Here is a 13,061-nt window from a genome sequence, read left to right as displayed (position 1 = left end):
CAAGGAAATCGTTAATAGTATTGTTTTATGATCAAAACGATCAATATACACCAATTAATTGGAATTTTCCAGTACGGTTCCATTGTTCTTTTCTGGGCATATTCTGTTATTAAATGAGAGTCATATCTCTTTTAAGAGAACACTATATGTAGGTAGAAAATAGGCAAGTAATATTTACCTGATATTTTATGACCAAAAATTTGTGATAGACACCAATAAATTGGGATTTTAAAGAATAATTTTTAATTATTGGTTTCGTACTCAATTTTATATTTATGCCGTGTTTGTTACTTCACAATTATAGCACACATAAAAACACAACCTGACCGTCATAGTAACACACACACACTCTCAATGTGAGCACACGCACACAAATGACATACAATTATGACGACGACAAGGTTCGATATCATTGTCGACACAATGCATTTATGGAGGCATGGTGTACTCCAAGTCGGTCAAACCACGATCGAACCTTAGACAGAGGCACACATGAATCAAAATGGGGGATGTTCTTGGTTGTCATTGCCTATCATATATAGCACATGATTGAGGGGACAAAGTCATTCTGTAAAAAAAGAATAATTCATACAATTCATCTTGTGCTGGCCTTTAATTGACATTTTCCAGCCGTTACACACATGTGAGGTGAGATAAAACTGCAACAAAGTTGAACGTCATAATTTCTACATTTTTTAATTTAATTGGATGAATGCAAAAAACGTCGGGAATAGCATCAAATTTTAGAATAGGTTTAGATTTGTTCGAATTGGTCACTTTTCCCACGGCCAATAAAACCGTCACGTGCTGCTCGAATGTTGCTCTGCGGTATTTTGGCCCCTTCCCGAACTTTGGACACAATAGTCCAATGGATTGGTATCCGGATATTTTAGTGGCCATTGTGCGCTGGAAATGAAGGGAGGAACCTCATTTTGTAACCATTATTGGGTGGTGCGTGCTGAGTGCGATGGTGCTGAGTCCTGTTGGAATCTCCAAGGTCTGCGGCCAAAAATGTTTGCGTGCCCAAGGCTTAATAGACCCTCCAGAATATTTTCGCGATAATATTCGGCATTTATTCTGATGCCACGGTCGATTAATACGAACGGAGAGCTACCATCGGCTGTAATGGCCGGCGCTTGAGTTCTGGTAGCCAACCGAAGGTGCAAATTTTCAGCTAACCTCTTTGGCAAGTAAACACGATCATTTTGTTTGTTTACAAACTGCTGAACAACGAATGTTTTGTCATCGGAGAAAACCAAATTCGGCAGTTCATCACTTTCGGCCAAGCGAAGCAACTCTTTAGCACTTTTGAGTCTATTTTCTTTCTGTTGCGTTGTAAGTTCTTGCACATTTTGGAATTTCAATGGCTTTACCCTGAGCTCATCAACAATTGCCGAATGGAATATTGCGATATGTTCAGCTCTCGAGCCATTTATCGGCCACTGCGACGCGGGTTTCGATCAACTCGCTTCTTTACTTTTCGAACCATTTCTGCTGATGTTGCTGTTTTCTACCGTCCACTTCCTTGACATCTGGCTATGCTAACGAGCCATGGTACGAGACACAAAAGATTTATTCACATTTAAATGCTGAAGTACTCTACCGATAGCCACTTGTGGTTTTTCAGCCAAATATAAAGAAATAACATAATTAGGCTTGAATTTAATCACGAATAACTTTTTTTCTGAAAAATTCTCACCAAAATGCTTTTGTACGCTTTTAAACAATACAATGAGCTGTCACTGGAATAATTTTAACAGATGTTGGACGAGTGGCTAGAAATGACAGCAGTCTGAAATTGGTTTCCGTTTTTTCATCTCATCCTGTATATAAAAGAGTAGTGAAATGACTGACTGAGAGAACTAGAATGAAACTAAACTCTTGAAATTTTACACGAGGGCCAGTCTTAGCGTGTGATAAAGCGGGGATTTTAAATTTTGGATTTTGTATTTGAAATTTGTACTAAAAGTTTACGAAAATACTAAAATATAGAAACAATTTAATACCTTTTATTGGAGATAGTGCTTGGAATCTTAGATATTATTCAAAAAAATAGTAAATGGTACTGATTTTGGGGCATTTTTGGTGTCTAGGATGAAGAGATGTAGAATGTTTTGGATATGCGTTATAAATATTTGTTAATTTGATACTTCAATTTTATAGGTCTTGATAGTAGTTCACTGTTAGTTTCTAGGGATTGCATATGGTGAAGACGTTGACATATTGGGCCTATTGCTTAACCTTTTCTAATAATCCCCTAGGTAAATTTCAAATTTTGAAGACTTTTTGGGTGACCCGTAAAGGTTTTCCTATTATTCGTTGCAAAAAAGAAAAAAATTGAATAATATATAAAACGTTGAAAGTCTGAACATTTAGTACGACGTATGAAATATTTGATTAAAAAGTTCTGTTAAACTGAACAAATTGCGCATTTTGAGCATTAATAAAAATAGGTAAAAAGACTTTTTAAGTTAAACAGTTATATGTTAATCATACATAGCAATGTTTAAGATAAATGTAACGTGACCCGCCTCACGATTTTATTTTAGTCTAGTCTATGCATTTGTTCATAATTCCCTGTATCTAATTTATTATTTTTTTAGTACATTTATCTTAAACATTGCAATGTATGTTTAACATAAAACCGTTTAATTTAAAAATATATTATTATATTAACTTCGTCATTCCGTTTGTAACTCCTCGAAATATTCATGTAAGACCCAACAACGTAGATATATTCTTCATCAGCGTAAAATTCTATGTCAATAACGATGTCCGCCTGTCTGTCTGTCTGTTGTAATCACGCTATCTTTCGAACGAATCGAAATAGAACGCTAAAATTTTGCAGACATGTATATTTAGGCAGGTTAAGTTCGTAAATAGGTCATGTAGGTCCACGTTTTCATACAGCCCCCATACAATGGTACCTCCTGATATTGGGTATTTTGATGATTTTAGCGACATTATTTACCGGGATTGTTTCAAATTCGGTATTTTAAATTCGTAATGGATACTACAGCCTATGACAGAAAATTGTCTGCACCGGTCCACGTCTTCGAATAGCCCCCATATAACGGTACCCCTCGATATTCGGTAAATACCGAAATTTAAATGATTTAAGCGACACTATTTACCGGAATTGTTTCAAATTTGGTATTTGAAGTTCGTAATGGATACTACAGCCTATGGCAGTAAGTTGTCTATGCAGCTCTAGGTCTTCGTCTAGCCCCCATATAACGGTACCTCCCGATATTAGGTATTTTGATTATTTTAGCGACATTATTGACCGGAATTGTTCCAAATTCGGTATTTGAAGTTCGTAATGGGTACTAGAGCCTATGACAGAAAACTGTATGTGCAGGTCCACGTCTTCGTATAACCCCCAATAACTGCACCACCCTATATTCGCTATTTTGATGATTTAAGCGACATTATTAACCGGAATTGTTTCAAATTTGGCATTTGAAGTTCGAAATAGATACTACAGCCTGAGACTGAAATTGAATGTGAAAGTCCCCTTCTTCGTATAGCCCCCATATAACGGTACCTCCCGATATTGGGTATTTTGATTAATTTAACGTCATTATTCACCTTAGTAGTTTCAAATTACGTATTTAGAGTTCGTAATGGGAACTAAAGTCTGTGACAGAAAATTGCCTATGCAGGTCCAGGTCTTCGTATAGGCCCCATATATCAGTACCTCCTTATATTCGGTATTTTGACGATTTTAGGTATAATACTCACCGAAATTGTTTGAGATGTCGTATTTCAAGTTCGAATGGAAGCTACAACCTGTGACAGAAAATTGTCTACACAGGTCCAGGTCTTCGTATAGCTCCTATATAACGGTACCTCCTACCTATGTACGGTATTTAGATGATTTTGGCTATATTTATCACCGTTTATTTCAAGTTTCGAATTTGGATATGGTAATGGCTTGTGAAAAACAATGCATATGTACAGGCCCTAATATAACGGCTATATTCTGTATTTTTTAAATGTTAACAGAATTTTTGGCGGATGTTATCTTTTTCGAAAATTTTCAAATTCGTTCTAAATGGTGGAGGCTATTCAAAGTTCGGCCCGGCCGAACTTTGTGCTCTTTTGCTTGTTTCCACTAGCACTTTACTTACCTTAACATTTTTATACCCTCCACCATACTATGGAGGGTATATTAATTCTGTCATTCCGTTTGTAACTCCTCGAAATACTCATGTCAGAACCACAAAGTATATATATTCTTGATCAGCGTAAAATTCTAAGACGATTTAGCAGTGTCCGTCTGCATGTCTGTCTGTCTGTTATAATCACGCTATCTTTCGAACAAATTGAGATAGAAGGCTAAAATTTAGTAGTAGGCAGGTTAAGTTCGTAAATTAGCCATTTATGGGCCAGTTATCATATAGCCCTCATATGACGGTACCTCCCGATGTTCGGTATTTTGATGAATTTGCGACATTATTCATCGGAATTGTTTCAAATTTGTCATTTGAAGTTCGCAATGGATACTACATCCTATGTCAAATAATGAGCCATGTAGGTCTACGTCTTCATATAGCCCCCATATAACGGTACCCCCCGATATTCGGTATTTTGATGATTTTAGCGACATTATTTAACGGAAATTTGGTATTTGAAGTTCGTAATTGATACTGCAGCATAAAACAAAAAATGGGCCATATAGGTCCACGTCTTCGTATAGCCCTCATATACCGTACCCCCGATATTCGGTATTTTGATTATTTTAGCGACATTATTTACAGGGATTGTTTCAAATTTCGCATGTGAAGTTCGTAATGGATATTTCAGCCCATGCCAGAAAATTTTCTGTGCAGGTCCACGTCTTCGTATAGCCCCTATATAACGGTACCTTCCCATATTCGGTATTTTGATGATTTTAGCGACATTATTCACCGGAATTGTTTCAAATTTGATATTTGGAGTTCCAAAGGGATATTACAGCCTAAGATAGAAAATTAACTGTACAGGTCCACGTCTTCGTATAGCCCCTATATAACGGTACCTCCCTATATTGTATATTTTTATGATTTTAGCTACATTATAAACATATTTTTCTTCAAGTTTCGCATTTAAATATTGTAATAATTTAAAATAATTTTTAACGGATTTTATTTTTACTTATGGAAATTGCCAAATTTGTACCAAATGGTGGAGGGTGTTAAAAGTTCGGCCTGGCCGAACTTATAATGATTTTCTATTGATTTTCAGATTTCTAGTGTTTTCCAGTGTTGTTAGACATCCAGTGAATTTTCAACGCTGCTCAAGGAAAATCGTTCCTTGGTGACAGATAGTGTTCCTTATTTTGTCGTTCAGACTTCCGGTATATTCTCAACGCTGCCCAAGGATAATCGTTCCTTGGTTTCAATTAGTGTTGTCTTCTTTCCGTTATCGTTCACTTCGACTTGTTTTTTTCTTGTTGGGCCCCAATTATGCAATTTTATTATTATTCTTTATTACATTTTTTTTGCAATTTTGATATACGTGTTGATACTTCGATAAGTTGTTATCCACTAACTTAGTTATATTTTATTTTTCTTAATCTAAGCTCCACTGCCGTAGCTCTTTTGACTATTCAGATGTCAATAACCTGTGGGAATGTTGAATGTGCTGAGTAGCACATGCGTATAGCGTTCCATTACTTGACAAAAGTCAAAACTGTGGGAACAACGACATACGTGTGTTTCTTCATGATAACTTATGCAATATAGGTTACGTCCCCACAAAAAAAAAAAAAGTTTCCAGGAATCAGGGTAAAAATACCTAACTCTGGAAAAAAATTTGAAAAATCGAAAAGATTTTACTAAACTACAGTTGTTTTATAACTTTTACATTCTTACCGTTGTGAAACAGTCCAAAAATTAGCAAAAATTAGCTCATTCAATTAAAAAGTGTAATCGTGTGGAATGAGAACCTGAGATTATCACATTGATTTTCCCTAAAGACAAACAAAAAAGAGTTGTAGTTTTCTATCGTAAACATTCTGACTTTGCTGTTTATCTTAGTATGAAGACCTTTTCAGAAATAGTAAATTCGAACAAACAAATTATGAATAATAGAAATAGAAAATTTTTAAAGAACAAAAGAAAAGAAGAATCATAGGTGACATAATGTACAATTTTTTAGTAGTCTTTAGTCTTTCTTTAGTCTTTCTTAATTTTATGATTGTTGTTTTTTTCGTTCTTCTGAAAACTAAAACAAATTCAATGTCAAGGCTTTTGAAAACGTAGGGTTAAAAAGGTACGAACTTTATTCGATAGATTTGAAAGTATATCATTCGGATGCAATTCTTTAATACAGTTTATCATTGTGGACGACATAAAGTAAATACCAGATATTATCTTAACAAACTAGGATAAACTCTAAGAAAACATATCCTAATAAAACATATACTCTATAGAGATCTTTCTACAGAAAACAAGTTAAAAAGCAGTAAGTTCGGCCGGGCCGAACTTTGAATACCCTCCACCATTTGGAACGACTTTGGAAATTTTCAAAAAATATAATGTGTTAAAAATTCTGTTAAACTCTTAATAATACCGAATATAACCGTTATATTGGGGTCTATAAGAATATAGCCGTTATATTGGGGTCTACATGGGCATTGTTTGTCATAAGCCGTTACAATATTCAAATTCGAAACTTGAAATAAACGGTGAGTAATATAGCTAAAATCTTTAAAATACCGTATATAGGGATATATCGTTATATCGGAGCTGTACGAAGACTTGGACCTGCAAGATAAATTTCTGTCATAGGCTGTAGGAAACAATTTCGGTGAGTATTGTACCTAAAATCATCAAAATACCGAATATAGGGAGGTACTGATATATGGGGCCTATACGAAGACCTGTCATAGGCTGTAGCATCCATTACGAAGTTCAAATACGACATCTCAAACAATTTCGGTGGGTATTGTACCAAAACTGATATATGGGGCCTAAACGAAGACCTGAACCAGCATAGACCATTTTCTGCCACAGACTGTTGATCTCATTACGAATTCTAAAAATGTAATTTGAAACAATTCCGGTGAACAATGACGATAAAATCATCAAAATACCGTATATTGCGAGGTACCGTTATATAGGTTCTATATGAAGACGTGACCTGGATAGAAAATTTTCTGTCATAGGCTGTAGCATCCATTACGAAGTTCAAATTCGTCATCTCAAACAATTTCGGTGGGTATTGTACCTAGACACGTCAAAATACCGAATTTAGGAAGGTACTGATATAGTTGGTCTAAATGAAGACCTGGACCTGCACAGTAAATTTACTATCTTTGGCTGTAATATACCTTTGGAACTTCAAATACCAAAATTTGAAACAATTCCGGTGAATAATGTCGCTAAAATCATCAAAATACCGAATATAGGGAGGTACCGTTATATGGGGGCTATATGAAGACGTGGACCTACATGGCCCATTTACGAACTCAATCTGCCTACTGGAAAAATAAACATGTGTGCAAAATTTTAGCCTTCTGTCTCTATTCGTTCGAAAGATAGCGTGATTACAACAGACAGGCAGACGGACATCGCTAAATCGACTTAGAATTTTACGCTGATCAAGAATATATATACCTTGTTGGTCTGACATGAGTATTTCGAGGAGTTACAAACGGAATGACAAAGTTAATAAAATGTGATAATCTTACGGAGTTACATCATAATCAACATAGGATTTTAAAATATCAAATCAAAACTATTTAGTCTGCAAAATTTTGTAACAAAGTTTGTGAGAAATTATTCCTACTATGTCAAAAAATTAACCAATTTTAAGGCTTATAAAAACTGAAAGACAGTGGACAATAAATACTAAAAATGACAAATTATAAACAATTAAGTTGTAAATTGGAATCTGAATCGACAAATTAAAACACTATGCAACACAAACAAGTTTAAAAGCAGTAAGTTCGGCCGGACCGAACTTTGAATACCCTCCACCATTTGGAACGAATTTGGAAATTTAAAAAAAAAATAAAATCCTTAAAAAATTCTGTTAAATTTTAAAAATACCGAATACAGCCGTTATAATGGGGTCTATACGACGTGGACCTACATATGCATTGTTTGCCATTGGCCATTACCATATTCAAATTCGAAACTTGAAATAAACGGTGAATAATGTAGCTAAAATCATCAAAATATCGTATATAGGGAGGTACTATTATATCGGAGCTGTGCGAAGACCTGGATTTTTTTTTTCTGTCACAGGCTATAGCATCCATTACTAACGTCAAATACGATATCTCAAACAATTTCGGTGGGTATTGTACCTAAACTCGTCAAAATACCGAATATAGGGATGTACTGATATATGGGGCCTATACGAAGACCTGGACCTGCATAGACATTTTTCTGTCACAGACTGTAGTTCCCATTACAAACTCTAAATACGTAATTTGAAACAATTCCGGTGAATAATGTCGCTAAAATCATCAAAATACCGAATTTTGGGGAGGTACCGTTATATGGGGGCTATACGAAGTCGTGGACCTGCACAGATAATTTTCTGTCTTAGGCTGTAGTATCCATCACGAATTTCAAATACCAAATTTGAAACAATTCCGGTGAATAATGGCGCAAAAATCATCAAAATACCAAATACAGGGAAGTACCGTTATATGGGGGCTATACGAAGACGTGGACCTGCTCAGATAATTTTCTGTCATAGGCTGTAGTATCCATTTCGAACTTGAAATACCAAAATTGAAACAATTTCGGTGAATAATATCGCTAAAATCATCAAAATTCCGAATATCGGGAGGTACCGTTATATGGGGGCTATATGAAAACGTGGACCTACATGACCCATTTCCGAACTTAACCTGCCTGCTGAAAAAATAAACATTTTAGCCTTCTATCTCAATTTGTTCGAAAGATAGCGTGATTACAACAGACAGACGGACATGGCTAAATCGACTTAGAATTTTACGCTGATCAAGAATACTTTGTTGGGTCTGACATGAGTATTTCGAGGAGTTACAAACGGAATGACAAGGTTAATATACCCTCCATAGTATGGTGGAGGGTATAAAAATAATTACGGGGAAAGCTCAGCAGATTATTAAAGTAGAGCTAAAAAGACACGTGTATCGGTTTTCTAAAAGTTTAGATCGAAAAGAAACCAAAATAGAGGGGCAAGTTCCCCCTTTCCCTTTGGAAATATTCGCAGTCCGTGCGTTAAAGATATATGTATGGTGTCTTCGGCAATATTACGTGGTGTATTTTGGTCGGAAATTTTAATCCTAAAGTGAGTCAATAATGGTGTATTTATGGTCCTTTTTTAAAATATAGTTAAAAGAGTTAAAGACCTATTTTTGAGACTTTTTGCAAAAATCTTCAACAAAGCATCATTTCAGACCGAAGAAACGTCAAGAAAAAATATTCTTCATCAAAGTATATTAGTGTCAATCATTAAATTTTTACATATATATTTTTGTTATAAAAACCCCTTGTTTATTTCTGAAAAATTTTAGCACTTTTTCCCTTCCTTCCTTATAATTCCATTGTACTCTTACGATAGCTAATCTGGGCTATGCAAATACCCACAAGATTAGATAGTACTAAAGTAGAATTTTACGACAAAGAATTTTGTTGAATATTTTGACTTGCTACGATCCCTTTTTAAGGAAGTTTTTAACAATACATTAAGACCCATTTGTAGACTCGCTTGAGGGTTAAAAATTTCGGACAAAATATCCATCGTAATTTTTTTTCAAGGTTCAAGAAGACTATATTAGGTATAATGCACGGATTACAAAGAATCTTAATACTGAAATCTTCAACAGTGTGGAAAAAGGGAGAAACTTACCTCTCTATTTTGGTTTCTTTTCGAAGTAAACTATCAAAACCCTGATACACGTGTCTTCGTTTTTAGCTTTACTTTGAAAGATTTTCTCCCTAATTATTGAAAAAAATTAATTTTTTCGCACAGTGCAATTAATTAGGTTGCATTTCAATCTGGAGATACCATTTTCAGAGAATAGTGTAATTGTATACAAATTCTTAAATTTTCTCGGTTTTAAAATCTTTAAATCTTTGTCCGTACTTTCGTATTATTTGGCAATAACGATAGTGTGGTCAGATGTGTTAGACAACTTCGCGTTTTGGGCCCATCCAACCAGAAGGAACTCTTTATAAAGAGATTCGTATGAAAATATTGGAATGTATAGCTCAACTAGGTAATTAAGTCAAAATGCTAATTAAGACAGTCGACCTACTCAAATTCGAAAACGAATTCCGTCGTTTCTCAAGAATGGCACTTGATTGTTCCTGTATTTTCGATGTCATCATGTAACGTATATTACTATGGAATATTTTTGAACTGGCAAAGATTTTTTAACATTTTAGGTTTGAGACTTAAATATATTTTAATATTTTTCCGTTGTGTGTATAGTCATCAGTCTATGATCGGTTCAACGAACTATTACATTGTGCTATTGTGTTGGAGTGATAACAATGTTGTGTTACAACTTAGCAGAAAATTATCCTTATAGGGCAACGTTGTGCATACTTTTTAAAGACTATAACTACTGTACTATTAGTGAAAATAAGATACTACCACAAGAACTGTAAGGCACAAACACACATGCACCATCAGTTCCACGAAAGCGCCATTTGTGAAAGGGGCATTCAACTGTATCTCCAAATACTCTTCCTGTCCCAATATTAGCCCCTAAATGGGGACAATATGCATCCAATACATACACCGAAGAGCTTAATGTTCTAAAAACTGCAAACTGTTTTCCAAGAGCAAACACATTTTTAACTTCTCCCCTCTTGAGTTCAAAGGATTCCAAAATGCTATACCAACCATTTGGATATGGAGGTGGTAACTCTTTCGGTCCGTTCTTTCTAAGGTTGTTTATAGATGCCTTCCTGTTCATAACATTTATTCCTCCGCCAGTTAAATATTCAAATTCTATCTTCTATGCGCAAAAAATAGCAGTATTTAATAGAAACGTCATTACTGAAATAAATCTAGAGCGGGCGTTTTTCTGACGATTTGTACAATTTTAATATGTTCGATTATGTTGCATTTATATATTTTTCAATTTTTAAGACGGGTAATGTTATTAAGCTTTAGATATAAACTTGCAGTCCGCAAACAGGGTTTCCTATTGGATATGTTTTTCTATGTGTGTGTGCACCCAAATAAATACTTCTAAACTATATAAAACGTTTGTCTTGGCATTGCCCCATTTCTCTGGAACGTCATTACCGCTGACTGACCCAACAAGGCTCTTATGTTGTAGTTAGTGTCCACGGCTTCGGTCACACAGAGGCAAAGAAGTATGGTAGCTCAGTTACTTTTGCAAGCAATGGTGCCCCATGCAGCATCGAGTGATGTCTATAATCGCATCCCTCTCTGTCGGTAATAAAGGGACAATCTCTTGCTTCACCAGTTGCCTTCTGGGCCAAAATGAAAAAGCTCCTCAACATTCCTCAATTTGGAGATTAAGCTAGTCGTAGAATGAATTTAGCTCAAATCGTGACTTCTCTATTTATGTAAACCATTATCTGGGTGCGCGATGCATAATCACGCAGGTCGAAAATTTCTCATTAATAAGTTAATGGTTCTGTTTTCATAAAAAATTTCTTAGCAACAAATTGAAGAAGTTCTCGGTTAAGCAAAAAACAAGTTAAAAAGCAATAAGTTCGGCCGGGCCAAACTTTGAATACCCTCCACCATTTGGAACGAATTTGGAAAATTTCAAAAAATATAATCTGTTAAAAATTCTCTTCAACTCTTAAAAATACCGAATATAACCGTTATATTGGGGTCTATAAGAATATAGCCGTTATATTGGGGTCTATAAGAATATAGCCGTTATATTGGGGTCTATATGGGCATTGTTTGTCATAAGCCGTTACCATATTCAAATTCGAAACGAAATCATTAAAATACCGTATATAGGGAGGTATCGTTATATCGGAGCTATACGAAGACCTGGACCAGCATAGACAATTTTCTGTCATAGGACGTAGCATCCATTACGAAGTTCAAATACGACATCTCAAACAATTTCGGTGAGTATTGTACCTAAACACGTCAAAATACCGAATTTAGGGAGGTACTGATATATGGGGCCTAAACGAAGACCTGGCCTGCATAGACAATTTTCTGTTACAGACTGTAGATCCCACTACGAATTATAAAAACGTAATTTGAAACAATTTCGGTGAACAATGACGATAAAATCATCAAAATACCGAATATTGGGAGGTACCGTTATATGGGGGCTATACGAAGACGTGACCTGCATAGAAAATTTTCTGTCATAGGCTGTAGTATCCATCACGAACTTCAAATACCAAATTTGAAACAATTCCGGTGAATAATGTCGCTAAAATCATCAAAATACCGAATATCGGGAGGTACCGTTATATGGGGGCTATATGAAGACGTGGACCTACATGGCCCATTTACGGACTAGCCTTCTATCTCTATTCGTTCGAAAGATATCGTGATTACAACAGACATACAGGCGGACAGACAGACGGACATCGCTAAATCGACATAAAATTTTACGCTGATCAAGAATATATCTACGTTGTTGGGTCTGACATGAGTATTTCGAGGAGTTACAAACGGAATGACAAAGTTAATATACCCTTATACTTTTGATATGGCGTCTTGTCTTTAAGCCTTGCACATAATCTTAGCGAGTGATCTTCTTGGCATAAGCCGCCAGAGTTTTGCCAATAGTCTGGTCTTTCGGAGCTGGCAACATTGAGCCATCAATTTTGATTGGAAGGTATGAAGGTAATGCCCATATTCGACGGACCCATGAAACAAATTCTTCAGAAAATCAATTGTTATGCGACTTGTGTACGGTGGAGCGCCGTCTTGTTGAAAGCAAACGTAAAATGAAAAGTTTTTTCACCGTTTCATACAAATACTGATTCGAGTTCTATGAAAACATAAAAACATATGTTTTAATGTTTTCATATGAAAGGAACGATAGAAAGTGAAACTAGTCTTTTCACGTTTTCACAAAGTAAGCTATTCCGATTCTATGCAATCATGAAAAT

The 13,061-nt window shown here is 35.4% G+C and overlaps 1 protein-coding gene across 2 annotated transcripts in view; it reads right to left on the bottom strand.

Annotated features, from left to right (window-relative positions):
- The window catches only part of LOC105261675 (cholesterol 7-desaturase nvd), a 616,447-nt gene that overhangs the window by 452,575 nt on the left and 150,811 nt on the right, over positions 1-13,061 (bottom strand). The window contains exon 3 of one of the 2 annotated variants that reach the window (XM_059126913.1): positions 10,588-10,951. In XM_059126913.1, coding sequence (XP_058982896.1) covers positions 10,588-10,951 — 364 coding nt within the window. Of the gene's footprint in view, positions 1-10,587; positions 10,955-13,061 lie in introns of both variants that reach the window. The other variant, XM_059126912.1, reaches the window with a different exon arrangement.

Source organism: Musca domestica, unplaced genomic scaffold, assembly GCF_030504385.1.
Source record: "Musca domestica strain aabys unplaced genomic scaffold, Musca_domestica.polishedcontigs.V.1.1 4, whole genome shotgun sequence".
NCBI lineage: Eukaryota > Metazoa > Arthropoda > Insecta > Diptera > Muscidae > Musca > Musca domestica.
The sequence above is the reverse complement of the archived record's forward strand: the minus strand, read 5'-3'. Positions and strand labels throughout refer to the sequence as shown.